At 39.9% G+C, this 12,485-nt stretch overlaps 1 protein-coding gene across 2 annotated transcripts in view; it reads left to right on the top strand.

Annotated features, from left to right (window-relative positions):
- immp2l (inner mitochondrial membrane peptidase subunit 2) overlaps positions 1–12,485 on the top strand; it is a 558,776-nt gene that overhangs the window by 396,317 nt on the left and 149,974 nt on the right. For both annotated transcript variants that reach the window (XM_060839822.1, XM_060839824.1), the window contains one exon: positions 4,172–4,274. In XM_060839822.1, the coding sequence (XP_060695805.1) occupies positions 4,172–4,274 (103 nt within the window). The remainder of the gene's footprint in view (positions 1–4,171; positions 4,275–12,485) is intronic.

Raw genomic sequence — 12,485 nt, forward strand, 5'->3', positions numbered from 1 at the left:
GTGCTGCATTTTGGGAAAGCAAATCTTAGCAGGACTTATACACTTAATGGTAAGGTCCAAGGGAGTGTTCCTGAACAAAGAGACCTTGGAGTGCAGGTTCATAGCTCCTTGAAAATGGAGTCGCAGGTACATAGGATAGTGAAGAAGGCTTTCCTTTATTGGTCAGAGTATTGAGTACAAGAGTTGAGAGGTCATGTTGTGGCTGTACAGGACATTGGTTAGGCCACTGTTGGAATATTGCGTGCAATTCTGGTCTCCTTCCTATCAGAAAGATGTTGTAAAACTTGAAAAGGTTCAGAAAAGATTTACAATGATGTTGCCAGGGTTGGAAGATTTGAGCTGTAGGGAGAGGCATGGATAGGGTAAATAGGCAAAGTCTTTTTCCTGGGGTCGGGGAGTCCAGAACTAGAGGGCATTGGTTCAGAGTGAGAGGGGAATGATACAAAAGAGACCTAATGGGTAACTTTTTCATGCAGAGGGTGGTACGTGTATGGAATGAGCTGCCAGAGGAAGTGGTGGAGGCTTCAATTGCAACATTTAAGAGGCATTTGGATGGGTATATGAATAGGAAGGGTTTGGAAGGATATGGGCCGGGTGCTGGCAGGTCGGACTAGATTGGGTTGGGATATCTGGTCGGTTGGACCGAAGGGTCTGTTTCCAAGCTATACATCTCTATGACTCTCTGACTCTATAAACAATTCTGAATCACTGACATACAATTATATTGGTTGAAACTTTAACCCACTTATAAACACCTCTTCCCTCATACTGAGACACAAAAATTGGGTGTTATGGAGGAAGGAGAAGACAGGGAAGTCATTTCAATGGTCCATTTCACCAGGTATCACTGAGATGGTTGTTTTTAGCTTGTAAGGAAGTGTTGCTGCTTGGTTCTCCTTCTCCAAAGTTGTCATTTGTTTGCAAAAGGTATATGTTGGCTGCTTCAGACTTATAAAGCCTCTGTCTTACAGATTAAGAGCCACAGCTTACAGCAACTGCTGAGGGAATGATAAACTGGCTTTCTTTAGCCTTAAGGTTTCTTATTACTGCAGAGAAATGAGGTACTCCTGCCCTTGCATTGATCTGATGACTTCTCCCAAGCTGTTTCAGTTCCCTGGGAGCCAACCACAGAGTTATTGGAGCAAGAAGACCTTTGTCATTAATAACGGGTCATTGAAGCTCCATTCATACACACCTCTTGGCACCAGCTTATCTCTAACTAGACTTCCACTACTGCTTAAAATAAGCTTGTCACAGAGTTGTGGGGCCAGAGTCCTTATGTATATTTAAGGCTGAGATTTTTGATCAGTTATAGGGTTATAGTAAAAGGACAGGAAAGTGGAAGTGAGGAGTGTCAGATCAATCATGATGCTCTGGAACGGTCTGGATCAGTTTCGAGGAGCTGAATGGCCTACTTCTATTCCTATTTCTTACATTCTTATGTAATGTAAACTGCAGTATGCTGTAAATAACACTTATAATGAATGTCAAATTACTTGCTGTAAAGAATGCAGCAAATCTTCAACAATCCTTGTTTTTCTTTTCAGTAGCACTTTTCTTATTTCAGTCCATAATTAAAAATATAGAAAACTCAAAAATATACAATCTTTGCAACTTCATTAGCTACAAATTTCCTGCTGATTGAGAACTATCTGAGAAACTACCTACTTTTCTGAATCATCTGTTCCCAACTGAATAGCATTGAGCAGCTCTATTGTTATTCACAAGAACTAGTCATGATGTAGTTTTCCGACCTTATTGTCAAATTAAAGGAATCAGAATGAATTTCAGTGAGAGTTACATGATTGTATGTCAATTCAGCTTCAGAACAAATTGGTTCACTTCTAATTTAGATATGAAATGATTTTAACAATACTTCACATTATGTCTGGAGCCTATGACAAGACAAGACTTCTCAGCTTCCTTGAGAATTATAATTTTTTATGATACAACTGGTGAACTGCTTAACTCCCACAGAGTGTTGTATTTTCAGATGTTATCACTGCCAGCATATAGCATTCTGGTTAGGGTAGTTCACTGCCATCAATTCTCTATGCTCAATCTAAGATCTACCTAATTATCAGTAGTAGAAGATAGACCATTGGCGCATCTAAACAGAAGAGGCACTTGCCTTGTCTAACAAGATAGCTTACTACACAATAGATGCTGCCAGACATGCTGAGTTTTTCAAGCAATTTCTATTTTTGTTTCTAATTTGCAGCATCAACAGTTCTTATGGTTTTATTTAGGAATCAGTACAGTTTACATTAACTTGTTGAGCATAATTACTCAGGGGATTCTTTTTCATTTCACCTATTTTTCTAAACAACCTGTTCAGAGATGTTATTACATGCCTCTTGAGCAGGTGGGACTTGAACTTGTGCCTGCTGTTGGGGTGTGGACATTACCACTGCACCACCAGTAGGCCCTCATAATTGCTAAGGACTCTAAGGAGCAAACCAGAATACAGTTGCTCTCTTCAAAATGAACTCCACTGTCTCCAGTGTCACCAACTGGTCCTTTCTCTAAAAGCTGTTCCTTTTCTCAAGGATATCGTGTCTTTGGCTTTTTCAGAGGGGTCGTAAAAACAGTCCGGGCTCTGAAACGACTGGTTTCGTACAGAGACGAAAGGGTTTACTGAGACGTCTTTTTGTTCATATGTAAGCAGATGAGAATTTAGGCCAGAGCTTTAATGATTTAGAAGTGATGTGTATAATGAAAGGACGTGGTAAAAACAATGACTGCAGATGCTGGAAACCAGAGTCTTAGATTAGAGTGGTGCTGGAAAAGCACAGCCAGTCAGGCAGCATCCAAGGAGCAGGAAAATTGACGTTTCGGGCAAAAGCCCTTCATCAGGAGTGAAGGGTTTTTGCCCAAAACATCGATTTTCCTGCTCATCGGATGCTGCCTGACCTGCTGTGCTTTTCCAGCACCACTCTAATCTCGACAATGAAAGGGAGTGGTCAGTCCTAAAAGCTGAAGTCTTGGTTGAGTCAGTTCAGCAGTGGGCTGTGTGGAAATAGACTGCTGGACTCTGTCTCCTTCTGCCCTCCTAACTTCGACATGTAAGCCTCTGTTTCAGTTTTACTCTATGTTTAAGGGGACTGTTGTGTATTTTTGGAACAGCATAAGTAAGTCTATATTCTGTTCTTTGTATTTTATTCTGTAATTTTGTGAATGATTTTTTTGTCTGTTTTAAAACCTGGTAGTCAACCTAGCTAATTTACTCTGGGTACCTTTCACTGTACACTTTCCAAAACAAATTGCAAAGCTATAGTATGGGCTGCCTGCTTAAGAATGGTTTGAGTGGTCTGGCTGAGTCCATAACAACAATGAAAGACTGTGCAACATTATCAGACTGGGTAAGCTGAATGCAACATGAACAGAAACTCTCCAGAACCATTCTCTTCTCCAACAAAAGCTACTGAATCACCAAATCACTATGCTTGAGTATTTGTGAGCATCTAACTTTCACTTAACACCATTAATTTTCCCACCTTCTGCAGAGGTATTGATGTCATCACAAAAATTAATAACATTTTGTTTTGTTTGCTAATTAAACATCTTCAAATTAATACAGCATAACATAAGATAGTATATAGTAAATGACACAAAACAAGGGAATTTTCCATGATAAGACAGAGGATACACTATTTTATGTGGGTGAGTGGTTTATATTATCATGGCCAGCTGTTTTTATTGAAAGTCACAAAGCTCAATTGCTATGTAATCAAACACCGAGGTCATTATTGCAAAATGCCAGAGCAGAATTCTGGTTTTCTTTATTCCATTACATAACCGATGAATTCAGTTAAGGTTAAAATATTCAGATGTCTGACTTAAGTCAGTTTCATTTGCTGAGGGCATCATACATCCAAGTCTCTGCCTTGTTCTTGTTATGCTTCTCTGTGTGGCACAAATTTGCAATTTGATGGAGTTAGATGGTAAGAAAGGCACACCAGATGTACTGTTTCATTATATCAAATAGAAAAATGTTAAATGTGGCAAATTTAATGCATGAGTCAATGGTATCATTAAAACAAATTTCATTCTTATTACCGATGCAAGTCTGGAAGAACTTACAATTATCTTTATTACAAAAATGAATCACTGCAATATGTGTAAAGAAATACATTTTTAAGAATAACAATTTGTTCATTATGTTTTAAAGAACTATGGGATATAGGAACAGATTCATAAAGATTCCCAATGGCCATTTATGGATTGAAGGAGATCACCATGGACACAGCTTTGACAGCAATGCTTTTGGACCTGTAAGTTTATTCTTTTTTTCTTCAGTCTGTTAAATTAATGTTGTACTTGCAGCAATCAAGATCATGAAATAATGGAAGAAGTAACTCAAATAGATTCTGCAAATTGTTCAATTAGCTTTGTACATATAATTCAGACTGGGTATCTTAATCGGCATAGAATGATGTTATGATGTGCTGTATTTTCACTTGACTACTTAATGACTTTCTGTAAAGCATGGAAAGTTATCGAAATTGTAAAATAAGTAAGTGCAGTCTCATAAAGATGCATATTTCTTATTTAATTATTGGTAAATGTCTTCTATAAGAAAACGAATAGTGAGGCACTAGAAAGAAATACTTTGAAGTGAAATTCTATTGCTGCATTGCATTTATCATGGAATCATTCTGTAATTTCCACAAAAAACTCAATTGGTAAAACATAATCTGTCCTTTAAACATATATATACACATTGTAGCAAATACCTATTTCACATGTTTTAGTTTGAGAAATTAAGGTGTAAATGCAAAACACGGGTTAAGTGCAATTGAAGCACATGATTTTGATTGTACTTAACAGTTTGGAGCAATTTTGCTTTAAGAAGTTACTCATATCGTTTCATTCAATCAAAGTAGACAAACTTGTTTGATTTGCGAATTAGAGTAAATTAGCTTTAACGCGTTCAGTGAATTCTAAAAGGCTGTAAAATTCTGAGTAGTCTACATTTTCTTCGAGATAGTGGATCTTAAGAAAGTTCCCTGGTTTCAATTTCTTGAGGGAGCTATTGCTGGAAGACATCAGTGGCACTTTGGGGCTGGAAGAGTGCTAGAGCAAAGAAGTGGCTTCAGGCAGCTTGTGTGTTGCTGTCAGTAGACTCAGTTAGTTAGGGCAGGAAGAGTCCCTGGGAGCTGTTTATAGTTCAGTGCAGTTGATGATGGTGTAAAGGAAGCCAAGAAATTGTATATGTTTGATACACATTGAAGAATGAAGATCTTGGAGTACTCACAGGAGTAGTGACAACTTCATTGTCTATAAAAGAGCTGGAATTGTGTCGAGGAGTTGAAGCTGAGGTGCAGTCTTGGGGACTCTCGTGAAATGCAGTCTCAGGAGGTCAGATTAAACCACCTCAACATGAGAAATCAATGAGATAATTGCTGTCAGAGACGTTTTAGGAAGGTTGAAGGCTGGATTCTCAAGAGTGAAGAATTAGGATCCCTCGTAAAGGAGATAATGGCTAGTATTTTCCAATTTGCCCACAAGAGTGGTGGCAAACATAAAATGAGGGATACCGCCAACCATTGTAAATAGGATAGCCCACTGGACCTTCTACTTATCAGCCATGTACGATGGTCTCTTAGTGGGCATTGTGTTCAATCACTTCCTACAAGGGCATTATCTTGCGCTGTCTAAGGTTGTCAGTCAATCAAATGCCAGCAGTCACAGTGAGCATTACTTCTGAAACCAAGGCTACTGTTGGCATGGTAACCATGAATATAGGAGGAATGAGAATGGCACGCTTGGGGAGGGGGGGCGAGGGTGGTGATCAGATGGTGGAGGGTAGGGAAGGGTGTTTGTTGCAAGAATGTGGCTTTCATGGCCATCTCTGAATCTCAGTCATTCCCTTAGTGTCACCCAGATTATGGCAAATTGAGTTTCATCCCAATCCTAGTCCTAGTTGGGAAGGGTGCCTCGTTCTTGCCTGCCAAGAAGAGAATCATAGTGAAATAGTCCTTAGGTTGCTGTTAACTGACTACTTAAGAACCTCAGTTGGTGGTGGAATGGGAAGATTAAGCTTTTGACTTCCCACTCAGGCTTTAATTGCTGTAATGGCAGGAATATTGAATGTATCTCCTGAATGTAGACTTGTCTAATTATCTTCCCACTCTGCCACTTTCCTGACTGCTTTTCAGGAGGAAAGAGTCCACCTGAAATTTTAGTGAGATTTGACAACCTGTAGTGTCACTGGGGTGTTCTGTTTTGACCACATGTTCTATTTGATGTGCTCCATTAGGTATTTGTCCATAATTTCTGTTAAATCATATTCACCATGTTTATTGTGGATATTGCAGTTATATTATGCTTGATTAACTTTGTATAACAAAGTTTAATGTGTGTGTTAAAAACAATAGAATGGTATGGCATTATCCTCTTAGAATCATCTGGAACCTCAAACTTTGTTCACTTCAAGCAAAATAAAACAATCCTTTTTTTAGCCAGACCTTAACATTCAGCCCCTCTACCACTGATGAGTAGTGGCAGCAGTACAGACCATATGGAAGATTCACTGTAGCAATTTAGTAAGAATCCTTTGGCAGCCCTTTCTAAACGTGCAAATTCAAGGGTAGCAAATGTGTGAGAACACAACCATCTCCAGTTTGTCTCCAAGACACACACCAACCTGACTTGGAAATATATCACTATTCCCTCCCTGACAGCAGGTTAAAATTCTGGAACTCTCCCAAACTTTGGTGTACTCAATCTAATAGACTGCGATGGTTTAAAGAGTTCACTGCCACCCTTCAATGGCAAAAAAGATGGGCAATAAATGCTCACTGATCCATCAGTACCCACATCTCAAATGAACAAAAAAAGACTAAACGTGGAGATCTCATCAAGGATCATAACAGCTGACTATCACAGATTACCCGAAACCTCTCCAATTGTCACTAACTTTATCCTATATTCTAGATTAATAAAATTAGACCCATAAGTGACATTAATGTATCTGTGATTTCCTGGCTTTTCCCACTTCTCAAACAAGAAATTTTAAACTAAATTGCAGTCCTTAAAAGAACTTTCAGTTTCCAACAAATCTTTGGTAAATTCTATTTCATACGTCCTTTTACTCTTCCCAGACATGAAAGAATGAGTTTACCAATGGCGAAAATTATCTGTATTACATTGCCCAGTGAGTCTAGAACTTGACAAAAGCCAATGTATATTTACAATATCACAACTAAAGAATGAGTAATAAAAGGGGATAAATTCAGGAGGATGAAAATCCCAAATATTTTCCCCTTTTCAAATCCCTTTTCTGGGTGGAATTTTGTGCTCCTGAATGTTGTGAGGTGGATGCAGTGGTGGGATACACAAATCCTTCACCTCTACCAGAATTAGATTGAGGCTAAGAAGGCCCATGACCAACCTACCCATACCATTGTGAATTGTGGCCAATTATTTGACAGCCACTGTTTGCCTCTGCAGGGATTAGCCCAGCTGTAAGTGGACTCATCACCATTAGATATCAGGTTACATTATGAGGGCAGTAGGTTAGCTGGTGGCATGTGGTGGTTCCTCAATCAGAGGAAATCATTGCCTGATTGAGGGACTGGACATTTGACAGGAGCTGTTTGCTGGGAACTACCCTGCGGTCCTTGTATCCACCACAAACCCCCCAACCAATCCCCTAAATATTACTTACTTTAGTCCTTGGTCCTCTGTAGTTCTGGAATTCATGAGATGTTTGTTCAGCAACAACTGCCTCCTCTAGGCAGATTAACAACTGAGTAGCTGATAAATCTTGCTGGTCAGAACTTGCACAAGGTCTTAATTCCAGGTGAAGAATCAATGATGGCCTTCCAATGTCTGATTGGCATGTGATTTGGCAGCTGGTTGGAGTGATAGCATCGAACTGTTGAGACCCCTGCCACATCAGCATGATTCCACTTCCATCATCTGCAATGAATTCCTTCACCTGTTAGACAGAAACTTTGTGTAGATGTCATTGTCAGCTGTCTCCTGTTCTGTCAACTCATAACTCAACCTCACTGTCCTTCTTAATCCTCAGTCACTGTGTTCAGTTTTCCCTCACCAAGCTGAGCTCTCCTGGTGGATTAAGTGAGATCCTGTTGTGATAATCTCCTGCTCTCCCTTTCTGACCGTTCAATTCCCTTTCCTAGAACAGTGTTTGTAGTTAGTTTTCTCAGACCCTTTGCCAGTTCTAAACTACTGATATTACTGTCTATTTGAAAGATTGACCTTTGGCTTGTATATATTATTTAAACAATGAAATTAAACATTAATTTGGTTCAAAATAATATTTCTGACACTCCACTGTTTGGATAATATATGTTGCAACATTTTTGCCTTTGGCTGACTTTATTTTCCAAAACAAATACATGTTTGTTCCTTGTAATTCAGTTTAATGCTTGATGACTGCTGTACTGTTTATTTAAAAAAAACTGCATAACATTAGTTTTTTTAACTTAAAATTTTCATTAGATTTAGAGTACACAATGGAAAACAGTATATTACAACTGGTTTCTGCTTCATTTAGAGTAGCATAGCTCACTACTTTACAGTTTGATGGCTTTTCAATGTGATTCATGCAAAGTAGCATGGTCCCCAGTGGTGTCATGGTGATGTCACTGGATCAGTAATCCACAAGCCTAGTTCAAATTCTATCATTGTAGCTGAAGGAATTTAAATTCAGTTAGTTGCCTCAGTAACTCTGGAATTGAGAGCTGGTGTCTGTAATGGTGACTGTGAAACTTGATTGTTGTAAAAACCTATCTGGTTCACTCATGTCCTTTTGGAAAGGAAATCTACTGCCCTTACCCAAGATACGTGCATCTTCAAACCCTTATCAGCCTTTAATTGGCCTCACGAATGGCTCAACCAGCCACTCAGTTGCACTAAACTGGTAGCAGATGGGCTGCAGCGGTTTAGTCAGTTTAACCTTTGCGGGGCATTTAGAAATGACAAATTCTGACCTTACCAGCAACTGTCTACAACCTAAGAAAGAACAAAATAAAGGTGATTTGAATCATGAAGCTGACTGATAGTTTTGTAAAGATGAATGGCTGCATACTTTTCAGCGTTACCTATTACTTACAGCTCAATTTCTTTCAATTGCTGTAATGTTTTAAATTAGTACCTGTAAACAAATAGAGAATTGTAGAAAGAAAAAGAAGTGGATGATATGCTTCAAATCGTATAAAGAATTACTACTTGAACGAGAATTAATGGTGCAAACTTCCTCTGGAATGTTTTGAAGGTTTCAAGGTTAATCAGTTTCTTTTTCAAAGTACTGCTTGTACGCCAGGATAAATTATTGCATAGAAGAAAAATAATAATGTTGTGGTGGCAAAATTGATCATGTCACTCCATTAAATATCTTGAAGGGTGGAATTTTCCCATTTTCAGTTTAAGCATTTGTTGAATGCAATCCATGGTGTCTAATGTGGATCGGAGCAAAGTTTCTCATGCAATCTTCCAACCTATACCAACTGGAGCTTGGATGCTCTTCTTCTACAATCATGGGGAAGGAGAGGTGGAAGTTCTTGCTGCTGCTAGGATCTTCAATGGTTCGTGCCTCTGACACTATATTGAAAGTCCAACTGCACACCACTTCAGATGCTACCAGCCAGGACGTTCTATGGTGCTGGACCATAGGGAAAGGAAAACATATATCCTGCTTCACAGATAGTGACCTGGAGGTATTAATGAATGGGCTGGCAGAGAGAAGGGCCATCCTTTTTCTTGTGGACTGCCACAGGAGGCCATGCCACCAAGCTTATCCAGGCTGGACACAGATAGTAACCCATGTTACTGCTGTGACCCGGGTTAGAGAGAGCACATGTACAGGAAAATGTCACTGACCTTCTCCACTATGAAAGGGTAGCTGTTATCATTTTGTCTTTGCTACCTCACACACGCAGGGCCACCGCTCAGCAACTCTACACTGCACAAGCCTTTCGTCAAGGCTCATAGACTACAGCTTTCACTATTATGTGCATCATGTTTATTCAATCCAACCTATCCTCCAAAACTACTCATCCTTTCTGCCCTCTGCACTTCCTACTCACTAAGACAGCTCACCATGTTTCCTACTGCTAAAATGTTGCTGCTAAACAATGACCCAATTGAAAAGGCCCTGGCAAAAATATCATATGTCCTTCAGAAATCCAAATCCAGTTAATTCATCTTGGAATGAAGCTTCAACAATGTTACCTCTAGGTTTTCATGTATCAATGCATTGTTCTGCCACACTGTCTTGGAAAGCCCACCTAGTAAATATGCTGATCCGCATCTTCATCCTCAGAATGTTGCTGTCAATGCCCCATTTCATCCATATCTGGTACATCTCCACTTTTTGAGCTTCAGTTGCGAAGGGTACAGCTAGCGACAAATGAAATGGCACATCCTTTGTGTGCTATACTTCAAGGATTTGCCAGAGTGATCCAGATATTAAAACCCCTACACTATCTTTAGGAGAGTTTAAGGAAATTGTGACAAGTCCTGTAGATCAGGGTCACAAGATTCTCCTCCACCCCTTTTGTGAATCTTTACCTGCTGCTTCTCCTTCTGGAGGCTGCATGATTGCTGCTGGAAGTTTTTGTTCTTATTGGCTTGCTGTTGATATCTTAATTGTTGTTGTTCAACTCCAAAAACAATGTCAAAAGACTCCAGGTACATAAGTAGATAATCTCTGGGGATTGTCAGAAAGCAAATACAATTGTTATGAAGGAGGCTGAGCTTTCCCATCCATCACAATGAAATCTCATGGTTTGCCCTCATCTGGTATGAGTGTGCTTTGCAAAATGTCCTGCCTTCACATGGAGCTTTGAGGTCTATTACCTTATCCAAATGCATGCTGCACAACCAAACTTTGTGTACTATACTGGGAGAGTAGAATTCTGCCAGTAAGCCAATATTATAGATTCCTGCCACTACCACCAAATAAAAAGCTGCCTTGCAAATCACAGGCCACATTCTTACAATTCAATTTGCAATTGTGGCAGTTGCAACACATTGTCCTCCAGTGCTGACTGCAGAATTTGTTTGTGAAAACGCAAAAGCAAGTGCAGCTTTTAAACACTTTGGTCTACTTAATTTGATTATCTGACTTAACAAGGAGTCAATTAGTGCACACAATGTAATGCTCATGATGGCTTGAGGCCATAAATTTTTAATATGCGTTCTTGGGTAATGAATGACCTGCTGATGAAGTATAAATTGAAGCCAGATGGGTGGCATTACTGAATCAGTGGAGGCATGATTACTGCAATTGGCCCTAACAGGCCCTCACAATCCAAAGAGAAAAACTGTAAGTTACTCCATTCATTTTGCATGCAGTTGGGACCATTTTGTGTTGTTATTGTACAGTTGACTTTCAATCTGACATGGCAATATTCCAACTTTGTTTCTGTGCAAGTGACTTGCAGGGCTTCCTTGTGATGCAAGACCTTCCCCATGTTTCTTTTTTTCTTTGATGTTGCTGTCCTTGTGACCCCTATGACCTTTTAGCCTCTTTGAGTTTCTATTGAACTCCTTTATATGACTATTAATGTCATCACTTTAACCACCAGAGACCATAGCTTTGGAAATTTCCATGCCTTTATTGGCCATTGAGCGGCCTGAGTTACTATAACCTGTTTGTAACCCCACTTCCAGTCCACCTCAGTCATTCTGAGATCACATCTTACTATAGCTGAAAATGTATTGCTGGAAAAGCACAGCAGGTCAGGCAGCATCCAAGGAGCAGGACAATCGATGTTTCGGGCATGAGCCCTTCTTCAGGAACGCTTTTCCAGCAATACATTTTCAGCTCTGATCTCCAGCATCTGCAGTCCTGACTTTCTCCCACATCTTACTGTATCCAATTGTCCTCCATCACTGGCACCATCCCTCAAAAACTCAGTACAATGAAACCCATTTCCAGACACAAGTTGCTTGCTTTTCCCAGGAGTCTATGGGATAAGCGCCATGACCATTCTTTGATCAAACTTCTATGACTGGCTATGATCCAATTCTTCAGAGTGATATGGCAGGACAGCCCAGAATGACCCAACCTCCAGTCTGAGGTGTTCATGACACTTGTAATTCCTGATTACATTTGGCCTGCATGACTGACTATGTCTCAATTGCTGAACTATAGGGACAAAGATCCCCTGACTTTGGTTGAACCAAGTGCCTGACACATGGTGGCCAACCTCAAGGTAGCCCACTCTATCCCTGGGAGTCTGTACATCAGTGTTGAATTCAGCGAGAGTGCAATGAGAAAGCAATATCTAGTAGACCCAGGCTGGACAGAGGCCTCCAAATAAGTGCAAGTAACTGAGTGTAATGAAGGTAGATGCGCCCTGTGCAAATACATGAGATGCTTGTACTTGTGGACAAAGCAACCTGGCAGAAGCATGTAAGGGACTCTGTATTGAATTGCTGAAGTGGTGTGTAAGTTGGTTCCAAGTGCAGGCATTGTAATGTGGTGAAGCTGTTAGTTTGTCACTGCT

This window comes from Hemiscyllium ocellatum, chromosome 19 (assembly GCF_020745735.1).
Source record: "Hemiscyllium ocellatum isolate sHemOce1 chromosome 19, sHemOce1.pat.X.cur, whole genome shotgun sequence".
Lineage (NCBI taxonomy): Eukaryota > Metazoa > Chordata > Chondrichthyes > Orectolobiformes > Hemiscylliidae > Hemiscyllium > Hemiscyllium ocellatum.